Source organism: Eurypyga helias, unplaced genomic scaffold (assembly GCF_000690775.1).
Source record: "Eurypyga helias isolate BGI_N326 unplaced genomic scaffold, ASM69077v1 scaffold10770, whole genome shotgun sequence".
In the NCBI taxonomy this organism is placed as follows: domain Eukaryota; kingdom Metazoa; phylum Chordata; class Aves; order Eurypygiformes; family Eurypygidae; genus Eurypyga; species Eurypyga helias.
Genome location: NW_010225220.1, coordinates 88,439 through 106,150, shown reverse-complemented (window position 1 = coordinate 106,150; position 17,712 = coordinate 88,439). Strand labels below are relative to the sequence as shown.

At 48.8% G+C, this 17,712-nt stretch overlaps 1 protein-coding gene across 1 annotated transcript in view; it reads right to left on the bottom strand.

Annotated features, from left to right (window-relative positions):
* The window catches only part of MBD5 (methyl-CpG binding domain protein 5), a 40,450-nt gene that overhangs the window by 1,186 nt on the left and 21,552 nt on the right, over nt 1-17,712 (bottom strand). The window contains exons 5-9 of the mRNA XM_010148678.1: nt 14,356-14,680; nt 11,477-11,690; nt 8,771-9,979; nt 4,307-4,380; nt 1,585-1,660 (exon numbers count right to left, since the gene is read on the bottom strand). Coding sequence (XP_010146980.1) covers nt 1,585-1,660; nt 4,307-4,380; nt 8,771-9,979; nt 11,477-11,690; nt 14,356-14,680 — 1,898 coding nt within the window. The remainder of the gene's footprint in view (nt 1-1,584; nt 1,661-4,306; nt 4,381-8,770; nt 9,980-11,476; nt 11,691-14,355; nt 14,681-17,712) is intronic.

Here is a 17,712-nt window from a genome sequence, read left to right as displayed (position 1 = left end):
CGAGGCGCGGTGCAGCCCGCAGCAGCAGGGCGACGCTCACCAACCCCTCAGCCTCGCACCCAAGTATTTCCTGGGGTCCTTCCTCACCTCCTCCAACATTCACCACGCGTTTGCAGGCTTTCGCCAGCAGAAATAATCCTCCGAGCTCGTTATCGCACACACCTTCCATTTCAAAAGCACCTGCTGCTGTGCCGGTAGCAGGTGAACAAAGCGCAGGTCGCTAGAAAGGGAAGCGTCGATTCCCCGTGAGCGTTCCTGGGAATCATCGTCGTTACAGAAATAACCCCGATCACGGATTTCGTGACCAGGTAATAACAGTATAAATCACGACTATGCCATGACAGGCGGGCTGGGCCATCGGCTCACCTGCACCACCAAGCAACCGGATCCGCAGACCCCGCGACGGCCGTTTCCCCTGAGCCAGCCTGCGGCAGCCTTAAAATGCGCGTGGCGTCGGGTTTTCGTACCCCCGGGGTTGTAAATGAAAACGGGCTCAGCCGAGTGGCCCAGCCCGAACGGCCCGGTGCTGCGGTAGCCGACACGAAGACGTGGGGCCAAGCACACATCCCGTGCTTCTTACTGACAGGCCTACTCAGACCCCGCTTTCCTCCCCGAGGAAACACGCCTCGTCTCAAATCAAAACTCATTTTGTAAAATTCCGAAGCTTACACAAAAGATGTGATTTGCAATCGGTTACGGCAGGCCGCTCAAGGCCCCATGCTTTACTTTTTTTTTTCCGCTAAAAGCCACTAACTTAGTATTCCCGGGCGGGTCTGCCAGCCGGCAGGTCTGCCGACGCTTCCGTTTACACACTCCTGAAGCTCCCCCGGCGTTGCTCCGCTTCTAAATACGCGCAGGCACCGAGCCCCACCAGGAAAAAGGCCTTTTTCTGTACTCAAGTGTTCCGTAATTAACCATTTGAACAATCACCAGCGACAGGGAGATGGCACGTGCTGTGATACGCCTTTCTGCATCTCCGTGTGCCCCGACGAAACGACGGCCACGTTTTACGTATGAAGATGCGATTATTCTATAAACCAAATTTCACAGAACAGCAGCGTCGTCGTTTTACAGAGAACGCTGTTACACTCAGTATCAGGGAGACTCTTCTCTTCTCCACTGACCTCCCGTGACAGCACCTTTCGCAGAAGGAAAACCCTGTTCAAGGGGTTTTGCATTCAAAGGACCATGTTTTTAATGGGGTCGCAGCACCCTGCTGCTCAAACTGAAACCCAGATGGGCCCGAGTCTGCACCACGGCCCAGAGAAAACCCACGGGATACGAGCAGGGCGGGAACCGGTTCAAATGATATCAGGCTACGTGCGTGTCCGGGAATCTCTCCTTGGAAAAAAATGATGTGATTCCCAAAGCAACTAAAATCTTACAACTTTTCCCATTTCTCAGGACAATTAGACACGTACAGACAGTTTTTGATGTAGCAGAAATAGAGAAAATTCCAATTAGAGAGAACAGGAACAAAACTCGTGTTGGCAAGCAACCCAAAGCCACGCTCCCCAGCCTCCAACCGACACACATGCAGGAACACGGAAACGGAGATCATCGCTGACGGGAAAAGGAACTTACATTCCCAGACATTTTGTCTAGTTCGCTCATGGCCTCGTGTATAGCAGCTTCTAAATGGTTATTTAGCTTTCCACTTCTAGGAAGAAAAAACGAAAGCCATCAGTAATTCTTGGTAACACAAAATTTTACAGAAACGAGTCATAAGCACATTAACCAACTGGACACACTCTAGAGCCTCCCAGGGGGCGACGGCACCACCAGCGAGGTGAGACTACGCAAACTAATGGCTCGTGTTGTGATTACAGAAGCAGAATTCAGGGCAGCGCTTCAGCGAGTTGGGTGGTAGGGACAACATCCACAAGGCAGGTTCCAACCACGAGCAACAGGCAGGAGCACGCGAGCGTAACGCCGTGTTCTGCGCCACCGTTTTCCACGCCGTCAGCAACAAGGGCCCGAGTCTCCCGGGTGCCGACGAGGCGCGCTCCAGCTACTCTGGCCTTTCTCAAAGCCCTCAGGAGTTACTAAATCCCTAGGGCTCAGCTCTGCCCTCTTCCCGCTCCACGCTTCCTGCTGCACTTGCGCTGTGGATGTGGAGGCATTTCAGCTGTGCTTCTGTGCAGGACTACATACTGCTGTCGTCTTGAAAAACCAGTGTGCGATCCGCCAGGCCGTCTCTCACCCAGAGCACAAAGCTCCGAGTTAAATACCCCCTCGAACTTTAAAGACCCCAGAGGAAAATACGTCCTACTAATCCTCCAGAATGTTTCTAGCATTACCTGGAAATGACAGCACGCCAAGGACTATGGTAAAGGCAGGGTGACGACTTTCTTCTTCCAACCCTGAAGTTATCCCAAGCCACTGGGCAGCTCCCCACACCTCTGATTTTACGGTGACACTTGTGATTTACGTGTGTTTCTTCTTTAAAGAAGCTTCCCACACCGTGCTCTGCCTGACAGGTCACACTCTGTGGCTCCGTCTTCAACCTCGAGAGTCTCAAGCCAGCAAATCGCACTTGAGCACAAGTTACTATCGTTTGTCGACAGCTTGTTGAGGGTCTGTGTGCACATCAGTGTTTGTGTGTATATGCACATAGATGTACATATATATTTAGACAGGCTGGTTCATTCCTGACTTCAGGAAAACGGGTACATTTTGAAGAGTAATGAACTTGGAGACAAACGACTGAATGTGAGATGAGAGAGATCATCCCGGAGGTGAGACACAGCGATATGAGCATCCATCCCAAGATCCTCGGGAAGTAAGACAGTACTGTTCAATCCCTGCTTTGGCGGTGTGGAAATGAGGGGAGGAGGAAGAGAGCCGTCTGCATCACGAGGGACAGTTTTGTCAGGGACAGGTACAGAACAGCTCGATGCTGGCATGGCTGGTTGGGTCACCACGACCGTCCCTCACAGCAGGAGACACTTTCCTTTTAACAGAGAAAGCAAGCTCCTCATGTCAGCTGGGATGCTCTTCCCTCCGACTTAAGTCATGGAGTCGCAGAGTCTTTTAGGTTGGAAAAGCCCTTTAAGCCCATCGAGTCCAACCGTTACCCCAGCACTGCCCAGGCCACCACTGACCCCTGTCCCTGAGCGCCTCGTCCACACGGCTCTGAAACCCCTCCCGGGATGGGGACTCCCCCCTCCCTGGGCAGCCCCTTCCAACCCCTGACAGCCCTTTCCAGGAAGGAATTTCCCTAATATCCAATCATCTGAGCCAATCTTTGTTCTTCCCAAGCTTCCTAGTTATCTGTACTCCTCTGCTCACTAGTGTTCTCCTGCCCCACTACATGCAAAGCATCTTCCAAGGGTCACCACCCAATACCAGGGTGCACTGCTCACGCCGGTTCCTGGTCCTGTTACAGCAGTACACAGGAAAAAGAGGAAGGGCCCATGAAGAGACACCAAAAGATCTGGACTGTGAAATAAGTACAAGTAGAAATACGGAGAAAAAACCTGAAAGGGCTGCAAAGCGACACTACAAAAGGGCAGTCGTTTGCCCCGGACCGGCTGGGATATTGGATACCTCCTCTACCCGTAGGGGCAAGCAACGGGGCAGAGCCAGTCATGCCACAAAAAAAGGCCGTTGGGTTCAGTGGAATCGCAGACAATCCCTCTGTCTGCTGAATACACAAATTCTACTTTCCCAGCCCTTTTTAGCTCTCCAGATTTTCCTCCTGTTGTCTGTGCCCATGCTTCATGTCCCAGCATTTAACGGTTTCAGGGTCCTTCTACCCTTGTACAGCTGTAAGTACAAGCTAAAGGGCAAGATAAACCCCAACAGTTCACACGTGTCTGACATGGAGCGTGAGCAAAGCTCTGCCCCGCGCCCCTTGTCTGTTAAATACAGCCAGACTTCCCAAATTCCAAGATGCCTGGCAGCAATAGGAAACGAACCGAATTTATCTGACTGTGCTCTGCCTGCAGCAGCAGCTGCCAGAGGGAGAGGGAAGAGAGAGAAAGGGCAGATCTTGTGAAAAAGCGCACTTGGTCAGAAGAGTTTTGATGCAATCGCTTTTTGTTTTGGCTGTAAATTAGAAATCCAACACACGGAAGCGCCGACAAGCGGGCTGACGTTTCACAAAGGCTGCTGTAAACAGCAGAAGATGCAATAAAAATGCAGATCTCGAGGATCTCGGGTGATTACCATAACCAACACAAGCAATGTGGGAAATGAGCTTTTCGATCCAGCCGACCTGCTAAGCGCTCCACAGCGAGAGCCTCAGGAAGCAAAAGAACTGAATTATTCTATTTCACTAGTAAATACACGAGCGTTTACTTACTTTCTGTTCCTCTTTCGAGCTCGGTTGTAAGCTTCTAGACCTTCTGTTAGCGTCTTCAATTTCTCTGGCTCCACCTGAGTGAAGGTATGAACACCAAACCACATTACCCAGACCTGCAATTATTAAACATCGCTTTTACTTCACTGCTAGACATGCATTATTATGGAACCCAACTTCCCTGCATCCGTAAAACACCGACCTTCCCAGCAGAGAATAAAGGAACGGGCTAGATACACCCCCTCAAACACACAGCTGTGTATTACAACTCCTCTCGATGCCCACTAGCAATAGAAATACAGAATTCAAACCTGTGACACTCAGGAAAACACAACTGAGAAGGAAAAGGATATTTTTAAAACCCGGTTCCTCTTCCTTTACTAACAGGAGCACTGCTGTCACTCTCTCAGTCTCTACTCACATTTTACACACGTGCTTTACACCTCTGCCACCCCCCGGAATGCATTAGAATGCCAAAGTGCTTAGCACGCACGAGCCAGGTTTTACAGATGCCGTCAACGCAAAAGCGTTTCCCGTCCCCTCTAGTTTCTGGGTAAAGTGTCTCAGGCCTCAGCTCCGTGGCGTTGCTACTGCCACGGCCAAATTCCTTCCTGTTGCGGAAGAGCCACCCTACGTGCGCGTTAGAAGGCCTTAAGCGGGCCGGGCAGGGCGACAAGCTTTATTTCGGCGTGATGAATCTAGGGGTTCGCTCCAGCCAGCTCACTCACTGGTCCTGAGAGAGGCCTTTTAACTAGTTTTTCACTTTAGCAAACAGTTCAGTAATCTGCTGCGTCAGGAACCAATCGCAGCACGTGCTCAACACGGCTGCCGCGCTGGTACCGAAAGGACTTTAGCCGGAAACGCGATTTCTCTCGACATCAACCCAAATTACCGCCTTTGAGGCAACCTGTGCATAAACCACCGCACAGCCCCGGGCACCACCGCACAGGCACCGGTTCGTACCAGTACGGATGACGCAAACCGGAAGGAAAGTGGCGTTTGCGTTCCCCCAACATCGTCCTGCTGACCCGCACGGTGCCGTGATTCGGCTTGTGAAACCACAGGAAGGTATTTAAACGCATCGATCGAAGGAAAATGGACAGGTTCCTCTGTCACTTTCGGTGCTTTGCTCGAGTTATTTTTTCACCTTTGCATCCCAAGAACCGTCACAGCATTCGATCCGTATTCTGACACACGGGAAGTTAACGCTATCCATACAGATTTATTAAGCCTACATACATCCCCAAAAGAAAGGCAAATTCCCTCTAAACCCAGCCTTTCAATTACGGAATCCAGATTCACCGTGCAAGTGCCTTTCAGACGTGACAGTGTGAAGTCAACGGGTGAGCAAGTCGTCGGAATCTCTAGGAACAAGGCCCAGTATAACACACGTTTACACCAGATTTCACACGACAGGAATTTAGGCTTCTGACAATGGAATTGGGGCACAGTGCCGTTCCGGGAACCTGCGAGAGTCATTGCTGGTGAAATCTGCACACGGGGAGCCCGGATTTCTATTTTCATGGACGAGATTCCTTTACGCCACTGATCGTAGCGCTTTTTCCCTTAAAACCGTGCGTACTGTTCATGTGCGACTGAAATAACCCCTCCCCTAATCAGACCCTGAAGAAACACAGATGCCCACGGAAGAAGTACGACCGGTTTAACACCTGCGGAGCTCGCGCCGTCCTTGCACAGAACGTTTGGAAAAGAAGAAACGTACGTTTTGCGCTCGGGACCGAATAAAGGGCAAGAACATCACCCGGACCCTTCGCCTCGGGCACTTCACCACGTGACACGGGTGACGAGCGCTAAGCTGTCCGCACCCCTGACACCGATGTGGTGTAAGGAACGAACTCTGCCAGGGGTTGCGTGCGTCTGCCGCCAGATGTATCGGAGCGTTCAGCGGGAAAGGCCTTTGTGAAGAGCCAATAGCATGGATGGGTCTCCAGGATTTGAATAAAAAGGGCCTGTAGCCACAGGACCAGGGGTAGCGGGTTTGAACGGAAAGAGGGAGACTGAGCTGGGACACCAGGAAGGAATTCTTCCCGCAGAGGGCCTTCTTCCAACAGCCGAAGAGCGAGCGTTCCGTTCATTAGGAAAGAAAGGTGCGACATCCCCCCTCTCCTGCCAGGGCAACCCCGCCCTGGCTGCTCTCCCCGCAGAGGCACTACCGCAGCACTTCACACCCCAAGTCTTCCCAGCGGCAGACGCCTCGGAAGACGTACGGTGCAAGGAACAGAGCAGGTGCAGAGCGCCCGGAGAGCCCAAGGGCACGGCCGGCCCAGCGCGGGAGGCTGACAGCTGGCGACACCCGCGTCAGAAGATGCTTTCGGAAAGCTCCGCGGAACATGCCGTTTCGGGACTGCTGCCCGTGACTCCCACTCCGGTAACCTCCCGGGATTTTTTGAAGTGCGGAATTCCTGACGCCCGTTTGATTTTCAAGGTTGCTTCTTTTTGGTTTGGTGCGTTTTTTTGATTTTTTTTTCTCCCTCCTTTTCTTCAGACCAGGTTGCCCAAACACCTGAAGAACGTCGCTGTACAGCACGTTCCAGCAGCGCTGAAGACGCCTACGGACTGCCACTCCGCACGCACGTTCCGGCCGACTTTCGATGAGCAACAGAACTATTACCACCCCATTTTCACCTCTTTCGTACTCCCACCTTTCAGCCTCAGCTCCTGACCTTCGCGTTGGTCATGCACTCTGTACTTCTTGTTGGAGAAAATGAGACATACTTATCTATTTCCTTCGTAAATTTTAAATTATCATTATTAAAGGCCTTTTCGGATGTGGGAGGCGATCCCTCACGTTGATTTCCTGCAGAAGAACGTGAAACAGTCGCTTCTTGCTGCCCCCACCAGCACCTCGTCAGTACTGCACGAGCAGCGAAGAAGGAATTCCCACCCTTTGCTCCCTGTTGTTCAGCAACATCTGCTGACCCTAACGTCACACAGCGCTCGCAGGGTGCACAGAGGGGACACAAACTTTCTGGGATCCACAAATCGGGGAGTAAACTCATAGAACTGCTAAGGGATGCAAATGAGAAAAGAAAAAAAATCACCTCTTCAACCAAAGTTATAAAAACTAAGCTCTTCAAAGGTCTCCGAGCAGTCGTAGAGACGTGGATACACGGCTCGGTGACGTTAAGATATCAGTGCACAGTTGGAACACAACGTGCAGTGTGGTTTCCGTGTTTGTCAGTCACACGGAGCGCGCCACCATACACCTCCCCATCCTTCCAGTTCCGTCTCGTGTTTTCTGGTCTGTCTCCTTTGCTGAGCTGCATACACTGCCTGCAGCCTGGGGATCCGACCTTTGTCAGGAACAGCTCTTACGCCATCAAACCTTGTTACTACAGCACGCTGACTTCTCCACGCAGTACACACTTTGGCTCAGCGTGCTCAGACGGGAGCTCTTGGGAACCTTTGTGGCCGCGGAGACAGAAAGAGAAGCCACCTGGAAAGAGAGACTCCAACTTGGGCTGGAACCGTTCTGGCCAAACCTCACCCCCATTACCTACGGCACCGATTCATCCAAGACCTGTCGGACGGTTTGGGGAAATGACACCTGCACGTCAGCCTCAGGTCACTCCACGGTGAAGACGACCAGGGGTGGGTACACGACAGATACACCAGTTCCAGCTCCAGGAGTCCCTGGGGGGAGTTGGGGGCTGCTGGGGGAGGAGCACTCCTCCACGTGTTCTTTCATTCCATCTTTCCTTTCTGCTTATACATTTCAAATCTGCATCTCGTAAAGTGACACTTAAAAATATTTATGTATGGGAGATGTGAAATACTTTGGGAGAACTACAAAAACATAATGGTATACAAGTGGCGGACACCAGAATTTGAAATACTTATCATAAAATAACCAATAACTCCTCAATAACTGTATCTTCTGTATATTCCCCAACAAACATGAGATTTGTCGACAAAAAAAAAAGGTTTTTAGTATTAAAGAGCAAACTGGGATGCTTTCCTCACTATTAAAAGATGGTCAAAAAGCTCCTTTCAAGGTGAAAACACACATGCATTTCCTTTTAAAGAGAGTATGTGTCACCCAGCAGCTTGCACTCACTTCAGTTTCCTCAATCTGATCAGTTTTCAACCCTTTTAGCCATCTCCGTACCAGCTTCTCCGGACACAGCCAGAAGTTCAACTAAATACACATTTTTCTAACAACACCTTTTGTGTAGCAAGTCGTTTGCGCACAAATTAGTTAAAGCATAACCAGGCCAAAATATAATCTGTTTCATGGCATCGGTAGAATTCTCTTAAGAGGTAACTATGGGAAAAATCCCATTCTGCAAGCTACAGTTACAAAAAAAAAAAAAGAGCAATTTGGACTCCTAAAATAAGAGACAAAGAGCAAAGTAATCGACTGAGGTAGTTTTGATAAACGCTTGTATGGGCACAGGTACACGGGCATATAGGTAGGGAGAGATGTGCATATATATATAAATATACCTTCCCCTCCTCAGCGTTTTGTTGACATGAATTGTGAACTTCTTCTTCTCTTACTAGTTTCCCAGGCCATGAAGTCAGTCCTTTGATCTGGCCCCAGACCAAGTCGCCAACATTAAACGTCCTCGGCCTGTAATGTATCAGCTCGTTGGAAGAAGGGGAGTCCGGGTTCCTCAGGTCATCTTCACTACTGATGCTTTTAGCATCTGAAGGGCTAGGCACACACCCGTTAATGCTTTTGGCATTAAAATCTCCATTGTAATGGATATAGTCTTTAACTAACGAACTTTCCAAGCTGTTCGAGGAACTTGGAGATTGCTCTTCCAGGATATGGTCTTGTTTGGAAGTGCTGAGCAACTCCCCAAAACCTCTGTTCTGCTGAGGCCGATTTCCGTTGATGTGTGCACATCGTTCCACAGTGTTCTCCAGTCTTTCCTTAAAACTCATCATAGTTCTTTTGTAATTGTTATACCTGAAATTCTCCTCCAACATTTTATCACTTTGACAGTTTCGCTGTGATAACAGTATCTGATGCTGCTCGCCTGGTAGTAGGGGCAGCGTGGAGATGTTATTGGGCCTTTCATGACAAGGACTACTATGGATATGGGTAGAGTGGTCTAGAAACTCATCACATTTCCATCTATTTATCTCACTGACAGGGCTTTGCTCCCCTTCCCACTGTTTTTTGGGTGTGTTACAGCTCGTCGATTTGTAATATTCATACCCATCCCCTTCGCTCAAACTTTTACCGTGCTCCGAGTTCTTCAGTATTCGCGTTCCTCTAGCGTTCCTTATCCTACCTTCATGGTCAGAAACGGCAAGGTTTCTCCCGTGGATGACTGCGCTGACAGCGCTGGAGAGATTTAACGGGTCACCAATCGAGGCTGTGAAGGCACTCATGGCACTCAAAGCTGGAATGGGACTCATCTGGGTGGTACTGCTAACGGCAGTGGTGATGACCACTTGCATGCCTTTGCTGGCAGCGTCTACAACTGCTTTGTAGATGGCGTCCACCGACGTATCGCCCTGAGCAGCCACGCTGAGGTTATCCTTTGCCTGTTGTCCGAGAGAGGGTTCCGTCCTCTGCTGCAAATCGCAAGATGGTTCTTGGAAAGGCGGAAGCATCGTGCTGGAGCCCTCAGGAACTGCTGCCATTCCCATCTGCGTGATCATTCTTTTGTTGAGCACAGCAGCATCCTCCTGCATTCTCACCTGGCAAAAGCAGAGAAAAAAGATGGGAATTGCTGTTCTGCCTCAAGTTCCTTTTCGACAGACAAACTGCGTCATGTTCATTCAAAGAGTCAGGGTGGTGGCCAGGGCGGCTATTTGTTACAGCTCATAATCCTGGTTTGGTTACACACCGGTCACCAAGTTTAACGGTGAACCAGCTAGAAAGAAAAAAAAAAAGCCTAATTGGGAGGCAAATGGAAACCTTGGCTCTTGGGCTTTGCCTTGTGGATCGAAACGGACGCCCTGCATGGAACGATGGAACGATACAGCCTACCATGCACTGCAGCGACTACACCATCATCTCTTTCGGGGTCTTTTCAGGGATTTTCCCTTTCCACTGTAGTACAGCCCCCTCCTTTTTTCTCTCAAGTCCTAAACATCTCCACCCAGGTCAGTATTTCTGTTCTCAACTGTCCTCTGCTGTTCCTTCCCAGACCCTAACCTTGCTTCTCTCCTCCCTATCAACTGTTCTTCCCGACTCCCCGTACGCTCCTCGTTCAACCACGGCAGCGTAGGTCAGCACTGTCCTTCAGGAATAACAAAAATTGTAAAAACCATGGGTAAAATATTTCCCAAACCTCCTTTAAATCCTGATCATTATTATGTATGTGACTGAGAACCTGAAGCAAAAACTTCTGAGATGAAGCTACCAAAATTCATATGAAACCAAGGAAATAGGCAGTTAGCGGACTGTGATATTGCAATAGCAGTGAAATATCTACACTGAGAAAATGACACGTCTTCTTTCGCCTGCAAGAGTACAAGCGCTTTCTGGCAGCACCTGCACGAGTCCGCCTTCACGTCTCAAGTTCCGCAGCGGCCACGGGAACACTGGATACTAACAAACAGGCACCTCAACTCCGGGTTTGTTACCTCGGCGGGTCGCCATGCTGCCTGCCAGCACGGCAGCGTGCGCTGTGAAGAACTGCCTGGGTAGGCGGCTGGCAGGGAGGTGCCACTTGTGCACAGTCTGTCACTGCAAATTTGTTCTAACGCCTGTTTTCTTCAGCCTATGCAATCCTCATCACAGCTACCTCTTCCAGCCTCTTCCAGTGGGAAGATAAGAGGATCAGCACACACCTCTGATCACTTACTAAGTTCCTAATTAAGTGGTAGCAATTTTTATTTCTCACCACTGAACTGTTAGAGTGGGCTAAATGGGAATTTATGGTCATTTCCGCGAAATGGAAAATAATTTTGCTAAAAGTGTGTGTAATTGTCAGAACATACAGAGCATATTTTTTCAATATATGCAGCATAACTCTTTCCAGAGAAACTACACCAATTTCTAAGGAAGAAGGTATACACTTTCAGCAACACGTCACTGATTTGCAAAATCCAAAAGGTACCGGCAGAGGCATAAATCGTACGTATCGTATCGCCCTAAACACTCGGCACCGAACCACACTGCGGAGGATGTAACAGTACCTACGCAGAGGTGCACGTTCGTTCGGATATGGATTTCGTTTTGCTTTCTACCTGGAAGTTTTGGAACAGACATGCCATGGGGTTCGGGTTGTTAGCCGGGCCAGGAATCGGGGGCTGGCCTTGAAAGCCCTGCATGCTCTGGTAGCCCTGGAGAAGGTGCTGCGGCTGCTGACTTGAAGGAAACATCTGATTGTTGTTCAGTAGCGACTGGAGATGACTCAGCTGATGGTTATTCAACGTAGTGTTTATAGATGACACGTCACCTGTAATTCAAACACAGGGAAACCTCAGTCAGTGGAGTTTTCAACAGTCGGGAGGAATTTCCTTGACGCAAATTTTATCTGACTGCTAAGCAAATGCCTCTGTAAAACAACACTTTTCCCCTTCAATCCTCTGTGGAACGATCCTCAAGGCACATGTCTCCTACTCTTCACTCCCGCATTTCTTCAGTATTGCTCCCGCTGCGTGTCACATCTACCTGGGCCCTCGCTAAAGGTTCCCGACACGACTGTCTCTGCCTTTGGAACCGCACACGGCCAAGCAGGGCAGAAGGAGCTCCTGCGATACTCGGTGCCTTGGAAGCTTAGTCTCCAAAGAGTGAGTGCTTCCAACAGCACGGGGGTGGTGGAGGAGGGGGAGGGAGGAAGAAAGAAAAAGCAATTTAAAAAAAACCCAACAAAACTAGTTTTTCATTATCTACGCCAAAATAACGTCAGCTATCTGCAAACGAGTGAAGGCTTTTCGGCTCGCAGACGTGTCAGCCAACACCCTAAACAATTGGTTTTTACATCCTAGAGAAAAAAAACTGCATTAACACTTTGCATTACAGGACAATCTCACTCTACATGAGAATCATAGCTCTAGTAAAATACATCTGCTAGTAAAACTGACTTCATGAAATAATAAACCTAAAAATACATATTTATTTCCTAGGGTTGAGGGGTGTTTTTTAATTAAAAATGTCCCTGCCCATGGCAGGGGGCTTGGAACTAGATGGTCTTAAAGGTCCCATCCAACCCAAACCATCTTGTGATTCTACAAAAAGCTCATGTTTTTCTTAAAACTGTCGTTTGCAGATCACGGCTCAGCCATATTTTATGTGGAAAATGTAAAGTGGGGTTGAGTTCACAATAGCTGTTCAGTAGCGAAGTATGAGGTGTTAAGTTAAAACACTTATCAGCCTCTATTTAATTCCTCCTACTAGTCTATTTATTCGTTTACGCAGACCAAACAGCAGAGGAGTACTAATGAGATTACATATCCTTGGTAAAAATCACCAAAAGACCCAGGAGCAAAAAAGCGGGTCTTTAAGGGCTTTTTAATCACCTGTTTTGGGATGCAGGTGCCTGCCAAGTGAGATGCCCTGGGTTTCCAAACTACAAGATACAGTTAGAAAACCCCACAACAGAGAAATGAGAAAATATAAATGCACAGTAAAGGGCTCGAAGGGCTGTGACCTTGCGCAAGGGCCTACTCGGAGTGCTTGGGGTGGATTACTTCACGGGGAGCGTGCTTACGGTCCTGGCACTTTTGGATTCATGTGGAAAAAGGCACTTGGCCATTTTTCATCTACTGCGCAGCAACTCGTACCAACCCTGTGATGCCACAGGCACTTGCATCGAAACATCCCGGAGACGCACCTGGGCTGTTACTCCTTGAAAAACGAAACAAGTCCAATTGCTTATGGAATTTGAAGGTGTAAATAAGTAGGTCCAGGTGGCATCAGAATTAGGAATGGCATATAAAATAATTAAGAAGCAAACAGTATTAAATGCGACTGAATTAAATTATAACGTATTTTAAATTTCTTACAAGAACAGTTCTGTGGTGACAGGACAAGGGGTGACGGGTTTAACCGGAAAGAGGGAGACTGAGATGGGACATCAGGAAGGAATTCTTCCCGCAGAGGGTGGGGAGCACTGGGACAGGTTGCCCAGAGCAGCTGTGGATGCTCCATCCCTGGAAGTGTCCAAGGCCAGGCTGGATGAGGCTTGGAGCAACCTGGTCTAGTGGAAGGTGTCCCTGCCCGTGGCAGGGGGTGGCACTGGGTGGGCCAACCCAAACTGTTCTGTGACTCTACGATTCTGTGTTTTTCTCCATAAACAAGCTGTAACATACAAAAGCCTTACAAAAAAAAAAGTATGATAAAGTGGAGTCTTTAAAACCAGAATCCAAAACTCCCCCTCCCCAACCCTCTTCCTTTTTTTTTTTGCCTTTATATCTGTGAAGAAATCGAACTTACCAAGCAGACCTGTCCCCAGGAGAGGGTTAAGTAGCTGTGGCACCACAGAGTTACTGTTGAGTTTAGCTGGACCAGATGTATTCCCAGCATTATTAGATATGTTCAGCAATGTTTCTGCCATGGACACCACTGCTGTCCCACCACCCAGGGTTGAGACAGACAGTGCTGCCACTGCTGATGATGTAGTGGTTGTGGTAGTGGTTGCTTGGGAGGAGGTGGCTATGGAAACCTCTGGATGATGAGCGGTGTTGCCCGACGCGGAGTTCAGGACCCCTCCCACCAGCTGGGGATTCAAGGCCATTAATGCTGAGGCCCCAGAGACAGCTGGGAGGAGCAGGGGGTTAGAAGTAGTGTCAGTGCCTGAAAAGCTCGGAATAGGGTTGCCCAGGGGGTTGGTTAAAAGGGTCTCCACCCTGCTGCTTTCTGACTGATTGCTGGGCAAATGGTCAGGAGGGGCTGTCATCTGCGTTACTGAGGGCAAAGGGTTATTTTGCTGCTGCAACAAATCTGAGATGGTCAGATTGAAAGATGGCAGGGGAAGCATGGCAGCTGCTTGGGCTTGGTTCTGAAGGAGGGTTGCTAGAAGCTGGAAATGGACAGGTTGCAATACCTGCCCATCCACGTCACTGGAGAGAAAAGCTAAAGCAGCATTTACATTCGGGTTGAGAAAACCTAAAGGGTTGTTTTTTTTTCTGCTGAAGGCTGCAGTATATTTAATAGATTCTGGTTTAGGAGATGTTGCTGATTCACTGGCAAAGAGATAGGCAGAGAATTGAGGAGGTTTTGATTCAAAGAATGTGGAAGATTGTTGTTTGAAGAGCTGTTCTGCGGGAAATGAAGCGAGTGTTCGTGGCCAGCAAAAGGGAAGTCGCTCCCCAGGGGCAGCTGGCTCTGGAGTGGGTTTCCAGCTGCCGTAGTGACTATAACACCATCCTGAAGCACAGACGTTGTCTTTGTGATGGCAGGTTGGCTGGTGCCAGCTATGGCTATCGATGACGATGGTCCTGAACCCCCTGCAACGCAAAAGAACAAAGCTGTTACTAGAACACTGCACGCTGGGAGACCACCATCGCTGTAGAGCGACTAGTTAATCCGAACCAGTACTTTGGATGCCCACACACAGGGAAGAAAACGCTCTGAGCACCCAGGCTTGAGTACCTGTTAAATACGAATGAACCTGCGACCTGCTACTTCAGACACTACGTGCTGTGCCACATCTCATCCGAAGTTATTTAATTGTAGGGGTGTATTTCCCTTCAGTTTCTCTGAGCGGGGATAGAAGAGGATTTCATTCATTACGTATTTTAATTAGCACAAACCCAAAAGCTGCCATAACTCAACACAGTTACTTGTGGAGCAGTATGAAACTACGAGGAAGAAGGATCAGTGGGAGACATGAAGGATGTCATGTGAAAGAGTGCAAGAACATGACCTAAACGTCAGCGTGAACCTTGTGCTCTTCCATTTCCAGCTCTATTCCCTCAACGGGGATTTGGAGAATTACCGTTTAAAATATAACGATGACGATTACACGCCGTGATGATGCCTATGACACAATCCAGTGAGCAAAACCCACCGTGGCCAAGGTAGGTCACCAGACAACACTCCCCCCTCTATTTATCAAGGAAAAAGATGAAAATAATGGGGGTGGTCTAGTCATACCCACCCCCTGGCACAAACAGAAACACCAACCAGGTAGATTTACTGTTAGGGGGTTACGGAAAGCGTGAGAGAATAATAAAGCTTATTTGGGGATCTTTATACCCCTTTACCAAAGGTGAAGCATAAAATACATTATTCATTGTCTTTCAATTAATGCAGAGCCTCGAGCTGACAGGGGTCACGCACAAAAAACATACGAGAGGAGACTAGGAGAATTAAAGCAACTGAAATTGCCTTGAATGACGCCTTCCTGCTGCATTCACTGCGATTCAGTGGAGAACAAACAGTGAAAATAAGTATTAAGATTATATACTGCGTGTATATAAAGCTGAATAAATACAAATGTATATAACTATGGGCTCTATGCAATAAAATAATTCTCCATTCCCCACTGGCCTGCAACTACAGCTCACGTGACAGAGCTCAGAACGCATCGATTATCAGAAAGTACCAATTATCATTTTTCTAAACAAATACTATTTGGAAAGGGATGTGCGACTATGCTGTTAACTGGTAAGAAAAGAAGCTAATCTTTACATCATTTGTAACCGAAAACACCATTTTTCAAGTACTGTAACGCTGTAACGACTCAAAAAGGTACTAATTAACCCAGTACACGAGGCACTGCTTGGAATTCATCAGAAGAGAGATCACACCCTCTCTCCCGGTACCATTATCACATTTCAGCACAGAAATTAAGTAATAAATTAACAAAAGATAAAGGAAGAACAAATTGTAATCATAAAGCAGAGGAAGTCCTATTCTGCTGCAATGAGAAAGAGGTGAAGGAAGCAGTAACAGCAGCTTTGTGACAGGTGCATTTCTCTGGGCAGCAGTTCGGAACCAAAAGCCAGACAGGCACTTGAGGAACAAAATCCCAACCCTGCACCGACAACACAGATCCCACTGGATTTCCACTTAGGGGTTTGTGTTTAGTGTTTCAGACTGGGCGGGAAGAGCAACCCCTCTGTACCCTGACACCCCCAGGCCTGGCAAACGCCTCATACACCCCTGAGAAACTGGCACCCACGCCCTCCCTGGGTTTCTAGCTCAGAAATCCCAACGTCCACGTTGCAGCCTCCTTCCCGACCAAGTCCAGGAAAGAGCCCAGCTGCTCAGGAATGACTCCAAGTGCAGATGAAGCCAGCAGCAGCAAACCTGGGTAGTGATGGAGGAAACGGATCTGTCCCACGGCTGGTCACCTCATTCTGGAGAGAAGGCCCCTCGGGTACTGCCTCCAAAACAGAACTTCACAGAAACCCACGTGCTCACACATCAAGATGTATGTGACCTACCGACACGGCTCGTTCTAAAGATTTTTCATGTGTCTGCTTTTTTTTATTTCCCCTTTTAGTATTTTGCTATTTTTGTAAATAAGCCAATAGTAAGACATAATTCATACCGATGAGCACCGTAACATGTTGAATTCAACATGTCTGTTTACTGTTTGAATACACAACCCTAAACCCTGCCTACTCACATTCAGCTACGCAAATCCCAGAGAAGCTGATCGAAAACCTAACCGCACACCTTCCCTTTTTTAACTGATCTTGGCAATGTTTTAAACTGCAATTTTAGAAAAGTTAGAGAAAAGCCTTCACAACCTCAGTGGCACAAAGCGAATTCTCTTTGTTTCACCGGAGAAAACACACTCACTTCCAACACTTTCCAACTCCCGTGCCAGGCGGATCAGTATGTTCCAGAGCCCACAGCGACACACGTCATTAACTACCAGGTCTCTCTAGTTGCAACCTGGTTTAAGATGGACCAGGTAACACCTGAAGAGCTTCTGATGGTTATTCCTCCCACCTGTAAAGGACCTTCCGTGTAAAATCTTACTGTCACACCTGGAGTGCTGCGTCCAGCTGTGGGGCCCTCAGCATCACAAGGATATAGAACAGTTGGAGCGAGTCCAGAGGAGGCCACGGAGATGCTCCGAGGGCTGGAGCCCCTCTGCCATGGGGACAGGCTGGGAGAGTTGGGCTTGTTCAGCCTGGAGAAGAGAAGGCTCCGGGGAGACCTTATTGCACCTTCCAGTGCCTGAAGGGGCTACAAGGAAGCGGGGGGGGACTTTTTACAAGGGCCTGTAGTGACAGGACAAGGGGTAATGGGTTTAAATTGAAAGCGGGAGATTTCAGATGGGACATCAGGAAGGAATTCTTCCCGCAGAGGGTGGGGAGCACTGGGACAGGTTGCCCAGAGAAGCTGTGGATGCCCCATCCCTGGGAGTGTCCAAGGCCAGGCTGGATGAGGCTTGGAGCACCCTGGGCTATGGAAGGTGTCCCTGCCCATGGCAGGGGGGTTGGAACTAGATAATTTTCGAGGTCCTTTCCAACCCAAACCAGTCTGTGATTCTATGATAAACACAGGTACCCCCAGATCA